This window comes from Crocodylus siamensis, chromosome 5, assembly GCF_052110815.1.
Source record: "Crocodylus siamensis isolate JL-2025a chromosome 5, ASM5211081v1, whole genome shotgun sequence".
Taxonomy (NCBI): domain Eukaryota; kingdom Metazoa; phylum Chordata; order Crocodylia; family Crocodylidae; genus Crocodylus; species Crocodylus siamensis.
This window is the reverse complement of record NC_143399.1, coordinates 8,535,726-8,549,054: the sequence shown is the minus strand read 5'-3', so window position 1 is coordinate 8,549,054 and position 13,329 is coordinate 8,535,726. Positions and strand designations below refer to the sequence as shown.

General features: G+C 46.5%; 1 protein-coding gene across 5 annotated transcripts in view; it reads right to left on the bottom strand.

The window, feature by feature from the left end:
* OSBPL9 (oxysterol binding protein like 9) overlaps positions 1-11,858 on the bottom strand; it is a 96,026-nt gene extending 84,168 nt beyond the window's left edge. For 3 of the 5 annotated variants that reach the window (XM_090048928.1, XM_090048926.1, XM_090048927.1), the window contains exon 1: positions 11,648-11,858. In XM_090048928.1, the coding sequence (XP_089905054.1) occupies positions 11,648-11,758 (111 nt within the window). In that variant the 5' untranslated portion in view covers positions 11,759-11,858. The remainder of the gene's footprint in view (positions 1-11,647) is intronic. The other 2 variants (XM_090048923.1, XM_090048925.1) reach the window with 1 other exon arrangement.
* Positions 11,859-13,329: the final 1,471 nt, after the last annotated feature.

Genomic DNA, 13,329 nt, shown 5'->3' with positions numbered 1-13,329 from the left:
AAGACTGAAGCCTTATACAGATTCTCCTATTTGTGTGGGTGTTTAACAACAGGTTGGGGTTTTTTGTATTTTTTTTTTTTTAAACGCAAGTGCAATTGGAAAACCATAACAAACAGCAGAAAGGCTTCCGACATTCATGTAGGAATCAAAGCTACTATTTTTTTTCCTCCCACCTTAGTATACCAGATTTTAAGCTGGTCATGTCCTTCCGAAATTAGTAAAGTTTTTATTATCCAATGGCAAGTCAAATTTAAACACAGAGTTAACACTGACCAGCATCTAGTCTTCCAGAACATCAAGTTTATCAGAACTTAAACCAAGGGTGTATTGTCATATCTTAATTCAAACCCCCACCCAAAACACACTGCTTATAGTAGCCATTGCAAATCATCAGTGCATGCCCTGGCTGCATTCACTATGCTACATGTAGATGTATTGAATGGTGGAGCAATTTGCTGGAGGAGCTTAGCTTTGTCAGAATCATGGCTCTGCCCTCTAGGAGGCTGCACTCCTGGGGTGATACAAGGAGTCTTTGAGTATGACCTAAAGAAGGCGTCTATTCTGATATCGAATATGCCTCATTTCAGCACCACATTGTACATGTTGCCAGCAGCAGGGACTTCCTACCAAGGAAGATGGGGTTTTTTGTTGTTTTTTTTAGGAGGTAGATGGGACAAGCAAGAGGTCTGTAGATTGAATGTGTAATGCAATACTTGCACTTTAATTAAAGATGGAATCGTGCATCTGCTGGTGAAGAGCTTGTCAAATTTAGCCAATATGGTGACCATTCTGTGGCGAAGGCTAGATGTCCGACCGTTAGACAAGTAAGATCTCCAAGTAGGTATCACGCAAAGAGTGCGTTACAGGAAGTCTGGGATATCACCCAAAAAGGTCAGTTACAAAGAAGAAGCTGGGTGGATCTACACACACCCTGGTCAGGATTCAGAGTGACCCTGAGAAACGATCTGAAATTAACTGAATAGAATTCCCCCTAGACCCTTTCTGAGTACCCCCCGTTGACAACCCCTGCTCTATATAGCCACCCTTCAGCTGTGAAGACTGTTCTATGTGGCCACGGGGGACAGAACAAGGAGTAAGGGTTTTAAGTTGCAGCAAGAAAAAAATTAGGCTGGATATTGGAAAGAACCATCTCACTATAAAGGCAGTTCAGCATAGGAACAAATGCCTGGAAACACTGTGGAATCTCTATCCTTAGATTTTTCTAAAAGCAGGTTAGACTAGCACCTTCCAAGGTAGACATTGTGGTTTTTTCAGCACTCCAGCCAAAAAAATGTTGCCTACCCCGGACTGTACTCTCACTACACATGAAAGCTGTAGCGTCATCAACAAACGTAACAGAACAATTGCTACTGCTATAGCTACAAGATGCAGAAGTTATGTTGTAAGCCCTGATTCTCAGATTCAGCTTCCCTGAACAACCATCTTTCAAGCTGAAGTTATCCAGGTTTTTGGCAAGACGAAGACAACTTTTTGGTGGAGGTCTACGGTGAAGGAGTTTAAGTAATTTTGGAATACACAAAAGCATATCCTGTGGAACAAGGGTGGTAGAAGTACCCATCTACCTCACAGACATATCCTTGAAAGGATGAGCCCTACTGGATACAGACAGACAGGGTGGATCTAAGGGGGATGCAATGGTGAAAATGTACCCCTTTTGATTAATGGTCCACCAAAGGTTTAAAGCCAACTGCCTAGCAGTGGCAGCAGCATTTCTATTTAGGCAGCACTGAGGGAAATTAACTAGCTTCATGACTCATTATAGCATACCTCATTCTTTCTAAGTTCTTCATTCCACCAATGTTAACAACCCTCTCTTCTTTTTAATGTTCTTGAAGTTCAACTAACCACCTGTATTTCATCTGCAATTCTGCTGTCTGTTAGCGGTTTCCGATAAAGTATCTCTTATTTAGCTCTTATTAGACAGCCCTGCAGACTGTTTCTAACTCTAACTAAAAACACTGATTCAGGTGAAGAAATGTTAACTCACATGTGGAAATAGTGCATTCAGTGCTTGACTGAAATTTAAAGAGATACCCAGGAAGACTAGATTTTCTTTTTTTCAGAATCATAAAACAGAGCCATCATAGAATTTTAGGAAGTTAGGGTCAGAAGGGATCCCAGGATGTCATCTAGTCAACCCCTTGTTCATAGCAGGACCAGCCCCAACTAGATCATCCCAGCCAAGGCTTTGTTGAGCCAGGTCTTAAAAACCGAGACTCCACCACCTCACTGGGTAACCTGTCCCAGTGTTTTACTACCCTCCATGTGAGAAATTTTTTTCCCCTAATATCTAACCCAGGGGTGGGCAAAATACAGCCTGTGGGCCAGTTCTGGCTTGTGAGGCCATTCTATCTGGCCCACAAGGCCCCTAAAAAAAAAAAAGGTAGAAAATTAATATTTTTCTGCCCTTGGTTCCTGTCAAAAATGACAGTAGGACCCAGGGGAAGCCCAGGAGGCTCCCACAACAGCAGGCCCACCTGGCCCCACCCCCCAGCTGGAAGCCCCAGCCATGGTTTCTGGGCTGGGACCATGTGGCTGCCCCAGTGAGGGAAGCTCCAGTAAGTGGGGGCAGGGAAACCCTGGGCAGGGAAGGAGTGGGGGGGGAGCGGCCCCCCCACGCTGCAGCTGTGAGCACCTGCAGCATGGGGCACTGGGCATGGGAGGGGCCACTTCCCTCCCATGTTCAGCTTTTCCCTGGGCTCCTTCCCTGTGTGGAGAAAAGCGGTCCCTCACCACCCCGTGGCTGGTGCCCAATGCTGCAGGCACTCACAGCCCGTGTGGGGCTGTCCAGAGCAGGCACAGGCAGCTCCAGGTAGGCTGCAAGCTGCTGCAGCGTGGGGTGCGGGCATGGGGCAGGGAGGGGCTGCTTTCTCCTCCCCACACGCTCTCAGCACCACCTTGTAACCCGGCCCTACTGCCAGGCTGGCAGTGGAGTGGGTTACAAGCTGGTGCTGAGCACAGGGAAAAGTGGCCCCTCATCCATCCCATGGCCAGCGCCCCACTCTGTAGCCACTTGCAGCCTGCCTGGGGCTGCCTGTGCCTGCTCCAGACAGTCCCGCATGGGCTGTGAGCACCTACAGCAAGAAGCGCTAGCCATCGGGCAGGTGAGGGGCCATTTTTCCCCACGCTCAGCACCAGCTTCTTCCTTGCTGGCAAGCAGGGGGTTGGGGCTAAGCGCTGCCCCCCACCTCTCCACGGGGCTGGGGGGCACTGGATGTGAACGGGCAGGGAGCCACCGGGAACACAGGGCCTGCACTCGTATTCCGGGGCCAGCGCCAGCAGGGCCCAGAGCAGGGTGGCAGGAGCGCAGGGTCCCAGCTGGCAGGGGCTCTATGGAGCCGAGCCAGCTCCCCGCTGGTGCTGCCCAGCCTGGCTCCATAGACCCCTGCTGGCCTGTGCCCCACCAGTGCTGGCCCTGGGACGCTGGTCCCAAGACACTGGGACGTTGGTCCCAAGATGGTGACCAAAGGGCGGGGCACCTGTCAAAGGGTGGGGCTACCCACATGGCCCTCGACAGCCTACCAAAACTGGGTAAGCGGCCCTCCGCCCAAAATAATTACCCACCCCTGATCTAACCTAAACTTCCCTTGCTGCAACTCAAGTCCATTGCTCCTTGTTCTGTCATCACTCATCACTGAGAACAGTCCAGCTCCATCCTCTTTGCAACCCCCCTTCAGCTGGCTGAAGGCTGCTGTTAAATCCCCACCTCAGTCTTCTCTTCTCCAAACCAAATAGCCCAGTTTCTTCAGCCTCTCCTCATAAGTCATGTGTGCCCAGCCCCCGGAACCATTTTCATTGTTCTGCTGGACTCTCTCCAATTTGCCCACATCCTTTCTGTGGGGGGGGCCAAAAATTGGACACAGGACTCCAGATGTGGCCTCAGCAGTTCAGAATAGAGGAGAATAATCACTTTCCTCAATCTAACGGTAACAATCATACTAATGCAGCCCACTATGCCTTTAGCCTTCTTTGCAACAAGGGAACTCTTGTTGGCTCTTATTCAGCTTATTGTCCATTGTAGCCCCTGTCCATTTAATTCTAATGGGAGCAGGACTAACATATTTTGATTATTTTTGCCTAGTCTGTTGTGTTTTAATACATAAAATATACTCCAGTAAATTTAAGTGCATTGTAATAAATTTATAGTTGTTTTTGTTCCAAACCCTGGGCCCCTAGCTTATTAGTAAAACTCCTAGTTTCTTTTTAGTTGGCGACAAATGCATTGTTACATGTGATGGTGCACCATACCATCTGTACCTGCTTTTCATAATCCTTGCTTCACCCATACATACAGACAAGCAGCTTCAACCTGACAGCTTTCTTCTCGAACTGCACCTGGGGAAAAGATGGGCCACTGACTGAAAATATGCAGTATACTGCCTCTAAAAAGTATATGCACCCACACTTGGGGAGAGGGGGGTAGAAGGAAGAAGAAAGCTTGCAAAATTTAAAATTGTCAATGTTGATTTTACAAACACAGTAGCAAGAAATATCAAGATCAGCAACAGATCAGAGGAGATTTTTGCAAATCTTGTTAAGTAATAATTTCTTGGGATATTTTTCTTGGGACATTTAAATTATTATTGAGCTAAATTCTTCACCAATTTGTATTTGCACAGCTACTGAAAAAAAGCAATTATTCTAATGTTACTAAAAAATACATTTTGTCCTCATACACAGAAAGAATACAGGAAAAAACAAGCAACCACATTTGCTTTCAGGAAGCCAGAATTGCTCCATTATTTAGGCGAACACAGCTTCTCTGGAGGCAACTCCAATGCCAAGTCATTAGTGTTAAGCCATAGTTTAAAAATTAACCTGGAAACACTGTTTTATCACAACTTTAACATCATGAATTTTTCTGCAACTTAGGTCTCTGACAATTAACATACCTACTTAAAGTTTATAAGGCGTTTCCTTTCTGCAGCAGAACTCACTCAAAAAGCAAAACTACTCCACTTGGAAACATCAAAAGTCAAGTCAATATAATATAATCAAAAAAAAAGCATAAAGACATACAAATACTATCTGTGACTGAAATTTAAGACACTGCCTGGACTAGGATTTGAAGGGGAATTAGCTAATATACATTCTGAACAACTCTAGCATAAACTAAACCAACTTTAGCACATGTGAATTCTCAACACTAGAGCTACTGAGTGTTAGTTAACAAAGACCAATATCACAGCCCTGAAATCCTGATCACTGACACAGGGTGCATTCATATGGAAAGATGGAGATGTAGGAATTAAATTTGTCTGCAACAATAGCTACCGTGGCAAGTAACAGGAAGTTACCTGTAAAAAAAACAAACAATTAAGAATTCTGCTCTGAGTTAGTTAGCACCTTAGCCAACATTCCCCAACTTCTTGCCAACAAGGCCTAAGAGCACTGAATGTACCACATGCTATTCCAGAATTTATTTCAAAATTGGAAATCTAGGAGTCCTCCCAGGAGTTCCAGAAGACACTACGCATCAGTGTCATCTTTAACAAAGCATACCACAAAAATGTATTAAAAAAAAAACCAAAATCTCTCTTAAATGAAAAAAGAATATTGTATCACTGTTGAATACAACAATAAAGGAGGAGATCTCAATCTTGAGTGCAGCAATCAAAGATGAATAAACATAGGCTGAAGGGGACCAGGAAAAAAAAAGATAATAAAATAAAATAATGAAAAGGGGATCTTCCCAAAATTAACAAAAGTACGTAAAAAACAAGAGTTACCAAATCTGCAGTGCACATACTGTAAGTGGCACAGGCAGCCTGTATGTATGGCATGCAGCAAATCAGGGAAGAGAAATAACACATTTTAGTTAACAAAATAAAGCAAAATTACCAAGAACATAGTTGTTCACTATTTTGATTTAATTTTGCATTTGCATAAATTGGAATAGTATTTAAAAGTGTCTGCTTTCTGAATCTTGTATCTAGTCAGTCACTCAGGTTTTTAATCAGCTGTTATTCAATTCATCTTCTCGGAGTCGAGTTTTCTGTGCACAAACAGATTACTGACAGGAAAGGGAAGGTCTATTATGTCAGCTGAGATGGGTAGGTTGCGACTTCTTTGTTTGTTTTCCTGCTTTGTTAGGATTTTTGTAAGATGATTGAGAAACTGCATTTGAAGGGGCAGGAAACTGTATATGTGCCAACAATTCAATTCTCTCTCTCTCTTTCCAAGGAGATCTGAACAACATCTCTGCTTTCAGAGTTCCCACTTGCAATAGCAATCTACCAGAAGTCTCATCTTCAGTCTCTCCCCAGTCAAGCTTGGCCACCTCCAAATGCATTTATTTCCCTCAGCAGAAGTGTTTTTTTCAAATAAAAATAATAGTATTAACTGGGGGCTAAAGCTTTATGCTCCTGGACACTTAATAGTGCATAAGATTTTGGCATTAAAATTATTTTTTTTGGTAAAAATGAGAGGGGAAAATAGAACATGGTTAGATTCCTGATGTGAAATACCCACTCCCATTACTTGACAAAAACTCTAGTAATCATTTTATAGTCACTGAATAAAATTGGTTCCCACTTCAAAATTTCTATACACCTCAACTGGATTCTTCAGCAGATTAGCAATGGTTAGAGTTTAAAGCAACAGAAAGATATTGAATTAAAGTTTCATATGTAAATGCAAAGTGAAATGCACATATAAACTATGCTGACACAATTGAGAACCAATTGCCAACATCCAGTTTGGCTCTCATTCACTCTGAAAGAGAACTGTTTGATTTGGCATCCTACAGTGGTGAAGGGTTTTATTGCAGTATTGCTGACAAATGTTGTTGAAGGGGTCATGAAAGAAATATAGTGCAGAGCATCTAAAATGCTCATGGTTCTATTTTGCTGAATGGAATTTGGGACCAAAGTTAACATGGTGTAAAACTCCTATAATTCTTTCAAAAATTATATCCAGGTTAAAGATCCATACATAAAAAATACTGAGTCATTTTACTACTTCACCTACTTATTCCACTTTTGTCAGGAAACCCATCCTAGTTGGCTCAAAAGTTTAACTGCTAACATTAGCATTCTATTTAACATGGAAGCACTGAAATCTAGGTTTTTTAATCCAGTGTTACATAAACTGATCAGAAAGTGGCATGAGATAATTTAAATGCATTCTAATTTAAATTACAAAGCTGATTTTAAGACGACATGAAACTAAACTGCTATACATTTTAGGAAATGCAACTGAAACAACATAAATTAATAACTGGACTTTAGGGAACAGAGAATTAAATCTAATTTTTCACACGCATTACCAAGGAAAAAAAATAATAAAAAATATTAAAAGACAATGTCAATGGAATTTGGCACAGAGTAAACCAATGACCTTCACTGCCATTAACCTACATTTATAGAGAGTAGGGAAAGAGGGAAAAAGTGAAGGAGAAAGGAAACCTGATAATCTGTGATTGTAGTTATGTGTAGATTTATATATAGCAGTTTCAAAACATGATTTTCTTCCAAAGTACTGTTGTATGAACATAAAATAGGCATGGAGAAGGGGAGGAGGAAGAAAGGCAAAAGAAAGCAGTTCTGGTTTCCCTCAAAAAGAGTGGGAGGAACATGCTGTCAGTAGTGTCTGAAAAAAAAGAAAGAAAGAAGAAAAAAGAAAGATAAAACATCTCTGAAGTGAGAACAGGTCACTATTCATCTCACAAAGAGCTCACTCCCCCTTTTCAAAGTGTCTTCTAATTAAAAATCCTAGCCTGAAAATTTACTCAAAGCTGACTACAAAATTAACCATCACCAATACTCTTCAGTAAAGAAGTCAGCATCACACAGGACTCTCCCATTAGATACGTTGCCAAAACACAATAAAAATTATGTTCCTACTGCATTAAGGTAACAATGTTTAATAGGTTCCAAGCAAGAGCACCATGGGAGATTTGTATGCCTGTGTATTAATTTGCCCCAAAAATGTTAAGGTTAAATTTCAAATTTTAATAATCTAAAAAGTGTTTTCATTCCCATAACTGGAAACAACCAGGCAAAGCAATGCTACTCAAACTCTCATAAAAACAATACATTTCACTTGCAAGCAGAGAATGAGAGACATTTCACTCCAAAAGATAAGTATTTGGACAACATGTGCATGTGAAAAATAAGCATAAGGGAAAAGAAATATTTTGCAGTCATACTTCCAGGAGGCAGTGCTAATGTTTGCTGGTACATAGCACATTAGAGAGGAGGGGTGGATTACTGCACGTAAATGGAGTTAGATTATAGTTCCATGTCTGCCACTCCCATTTTGAGAACTTCTCTCTGATCACTGCTTGAGTTGGTAAAATAAGGAACGGACCAAGTAGTGCCATTTGACTTGATCCATCCGCTTCCTGTAAATATTCAGGATTAACATGTATTCAGTTCAACAACAAGCTATACCGGTCCTAGGGCATGTTTATACAGTACACTATGGCTAGGGACCAACCTAAACTGGGTTTTTGTGGATTTCATAGAAACAGCAGAAAACAGCACTGGCCGCTATTTCCCACTAGATCAACCACAAACAGCAGTAGTGACACAGACTGAGCAAAGGCTCCCTCTGCCAATCAGTAGCGAGGGGCATGGCTGTTGCAAAATGCCTGCAGAATTGGCTCCATGTGCCACAAGCAGGCTATTAAAAAAATCCTTCATCTCACCACAACTTAGGGAGGTCCCTAAATAACAGCTATTCCGAAAGAATCCCAGTGCAGATACTTATTCTGCTGCAAGAGATCATTTTTGCAGTATATCTTAATCCACTTCAGAAGTGGGCTAGACAGAGTGGAAATAGACATTGCCTTTCATCACCTTTGTGCCACTATAAACACTTTTATGGCGGCACAAAGGCCAGGCAAACAGACATCCATGCTCTTTGTTGCACTACAAATGCCCAAAGTTACTGGCTGCAACAAAGGCAGTATTCAATTTGTGCCACTGTTTAGCAACAGATATCTATTTGCTTTGTGGCAAGAGAGCCCAGGCAGTCCAGAGCTAACCACACTCTCCAGCCACCCTGCACAAGTGCTGTAGGGGCTTGAGGGGCCTGATCCTGCACAGAATTTCCTGCGGTCAACCCTGCAAAAGTGCAACTCTGCACATAGGAAACCACTTACAGAGAGACTACAAGATTCTCTGGGGCCCCTCTCTCTAACAGGGTAAAGCCAGGTAGACGCTCCCAGGACCTGATCCTCTCCGGGAACTCCTAGGGCATGTGGGACCAGGACCTTCCAGGCCCTGGAAAAATGTCACATGCTGTCCTGCAGCATCAAGAGACACTGCACATTGCAACCAATGAAGCAGGTCAGCTGTGACAGGACACATCATGGCACAGCTAATACACGTCATTTGGTGAAATATATTTCTAGCCCGAAACAAAACAACCTTCTTAGGGCAGGATACAAGTGTCAACAAAGAGCTATCCAAAGCATTTCCTGTGTAGACAAGCCCTTAATCCTGTTAAACACTCTAGAGTAGTGATGCCCAACCTTTTTCTCCCATAGAGGTGGGGAGTGCCTAGTCCATCTGCAACTGGATCTGGCAGATGATCCCATACCAGCTCCCAGAGGGGGGCAGGGGGCATCCTGGCCCTGATCCAGACACATGGGGAAAAGGGGGCAAGGCCCAATGCCAACACAGTCCTGGAGGGGGAAGAAGAGGGGGCAGTGGCCCAGCCCAAACAGGAAGGGCAGGGCGGGGAGCTCCAAAGTGGCTACAACAGGGGGCTAGAAAATTTAGCAACAGGGAAGGGTGGCAGTACTGCCACTGTTTCCCAACCACCACATTTCCCAAACCATGGAGAGTCCTGTGGGCCAGATGCCAAGTCTCTGCAGGTCTCACATGGCCCAAGGACTGAAGGTTTATCACCCCTGCTCTAAAGCCAAACTACAAGAATGAGCAGGATTCAAGTTTCTAGGTATTCTATTGTATTAAACTGGAGAACTTCATGACTGGTGCAAGTGGTCAGAAAGGACTGCTTGACTTCCTAATGCTAGGCTGACTTTGTAGGGCTGGAGGTTAGAAGAGTCATCCTTTTACTTGTCAGCCAAGCAGATTTGATGCATTACTAAGAAACACTGTACTCCACAATGACTTTGAAGAATAACTTGTCAAAGCATAATCAGGGATAATTAGTCATTCCTACCTAATAAAGTGTCACAAAGCTTAAGAATTAGATATTTATGAAGAAGCTAGAGACCCATAAATGAAATGCACTACAGAAGGCCAAACTATGCATTTCTACATGCACACACACACATCCTAATAAAATGAACCATGAATACAGCCAGAGGTTGCTGGTTAGGGGGTCTTGCCCCTCCACTCAGGATCACACCGGTCACCATATTTGGCATCAGGAAAGAATTTTATCCCATGGTCAGATTGGTACAGACTGTGGGGGTTTTGCCTTTCTCTAGCAGGGGACATGGGCTTCTACCCTGGATCTCTTAAACACACTTTTATGGCAGCACAAAGGCCACAACACTTCATGGAAGCAGAACAATGGCTCCCACAGTTCCCCTGCTTTACTCATGGCAGGTTAGGGTGTAATGTCTTCACTGTGTCAAGGCTGATTGTAGCCTTAAGATTACAGTTTGTATGGGGCAGTAAGGATAGGGATGATGCTGCCTCAGGAAGGGGCATGGACTAGATCAGAGGTTCCCAACCCCCAGGCTGCAGCCTGGTACGGGTTGCCTGCCAGACTGGAAGTCCAGAAGTGACCGGTATATTGCGGACTGGCAGCCAACCCTTTTTTATACCGAGTATAGAAAAGGGTCGGCTGCCGGTCCACAGTACACTGGTCACTTCCAATCTGCAGCACGCTAAAAAGGTTGGGAACTACTGGACTAGATAACTTCTGGAGGTCCTTTCCAACCCCACTTCTCTATAATTTTATCATTCTCCCCCTTATTTCTGCAACCGTGCCGAAAACGATTTCAGAGTGTTGGATCTCTCGGATAGAAACAGGCCGGTGAGCTGAGTCCAGGCCAACTGCCCACTTGATGAACAACTGTTTCAGAAAAAAGCCACAAAAGCATCCTCCCTTCCTCATGGAGGCAGCGAGTTTGATTGGCATGGGGATGCACCTCCCGGTTTGGCTGGGACAGTCCTGGATTTCCCCCATGCAAATTAAAACAAGAGCCCTGGGATTGCAGAGGCATAGTCGGGCAGGGCAGGCACCACTGCTGTGGTATCCTGATGTCCCCCCATCTCCCTATACACAGCGGTCTCAAACCCGTATCTCCAAGATGCCATTATTAGGGTCACCTAGAGATGGGGCAGTGGCTCACCCACTCCCCTCAGGCCTCCAGCCCAGCTTTGACCTATAGCAGGGAGAACAGGACGCACAAGGGGGAGCGAGAGGCCCCTTTGAGGGGGGGAATGGCGCCGCCCAATGCTTGGACCCCCCACCACAATGGTGGCATCCGGCCGCGCCCCCCCCCACGGGACCCGCGCATTCACCCCCTTGAAGTGTCTCACACGAGTGGCTACCCCCACTGTCTCCCCTCTTCCCATTGGCTGCCTCCCCTGTCTCCCCGCTCCCCATTGGCTGCCCCCACCGCTCCTCCCTCCTCATTGGCCGTGCGGCGTTTAGGCAGCCGCCGCCGCCGCCCCCCAACGGGCTCCCGGCCCCTCACCGTGTAGTAGGAGAGCAGTCCCGCGTTGTAATCCAGCACGAACCAACGGTACTGCCAACCCTTCATCACGTTGGTCCACTTACTCAGCGGCCCCTCCATGATGGACGCCATCTTGGAACCGACCCGGCACCGAACCAGCCGCTCGGGAAGGGGAAGGGGGGAAAAGACCACGGCGGGGGGCGGGGCCCGGTGTGGGAGGCAGCCACCGGCGGGCGGGGCCTGCGCGCGCAGCAGGGGGCGGAGCCACGCCAAAAGGGGGCGGGGGGACCATGGGCACGTGGGATAGTAGAAGGGAGGAGGGGCTTGGGCGGTACCAAGCTGCTCACGCCAAGGGGGGGGATGGGGTTCGCCAAGCCAAGGGCGGGAAAGGGTTCCATTGGGTTCGAACGGACACCCCCCCCCCTCTGCCGCCTTGAGATCGCCCCGGGCTCCTCCCCCGAGTGACCTCGGGGGCAGGGCCTTCTGTTCTGTTGACTCCGGGCGGGGAACTGGAAGGAGCATGAGTCTTGCGTACTCCGGCTCGGGGCTCCCGGCCCCTCAAACGTTGCCCGCCTGGGGCTCATGGCCCGGCTGTTGCCGGATGCAGCTCCCAGGGGAGGATGCTGTCGTTTTCCCGGCAGTCGCCTCAGGGTGCTACCACATGTGGCCTCCCAAGCTGTTAACTGGTGGGCAGGCAGGCAGGCGTGGCCGGAGAGCTGTGCAGCGCTTCTGAGAGAAGTCCTTGTGCACCACGTGCATCCACTGTACACGCTGTCCACCCCACTCGTCCGCTGTATGTGCTGTCCACCACACGCATTGTCCACCGTCCACATCCATCCTACTTGTTCACTGTATGCATCCACCCTACACCTCGTCCCCTGTACACGTCTACCGTACACATCTACCCTACATGCCCCCTATACACATCTCCAGCGGTCTGCTTCCTTAGATCTGGCCACAGCCTGTACCTGCACCCACGCAGTGAATAATGTGACGTGCTAGTTTTAACCTGTAAAGCTTTGACGGGGCTGGACTAGTTCATCTCGGGTTCCTTCTCTCGCTGCATTGTGCCGCCAGAGTTGAGACCAGCCACAGGTGCTGTGTGAACCTGGGTTAATTGAGGGATGGTTGCAGGCAGGACTGTTGCAGTGAGGGGTTCTCAACTGTGGGATTTACTAATCACTTTAGGACCACAGGATTGTAGGAAAAGTTGGCTCCGCTTGCCTGAGGGAAAGGGTAAAAGATTTTGCTAAGGGTAATGCAGACAGTATGCAGGTCTTTGCAGCCTGTGGCTGAGTCCAGATGAGTGTGGCTGTGTGGTATCTGGTGCTGCAGACCCATCAAAATCTACCCCCAAGATCCTGGGGTCAAAAAAACCCACTTGGAAAAAAAGTAAGGTAGTGCACATGGCAGCAGCACACACTGCCCAAAACCAGTCAGAACCAAGCTCCGGCTGCTAGCCGGGTTCCCAGCTGCAGGAGTGCTGTGGCTGCAGTGCCCGCAGGACCCTAGGTAAGGCCCCAGCCTCCCCTACCCCACCTGGGGTAACCTGCTGCATGGCCAGAGCATGCATGGCACAGGTTTTCCCTGGGGGCAAGCAATGGTACACACAAGGTGTGCCACTGCTTCTTGTCCCCAGGGAACCAAATGTCCACACTCATCTGGATGTGGCCTTTGAGGCTTCTTTTCTTTCACCCAGTGGC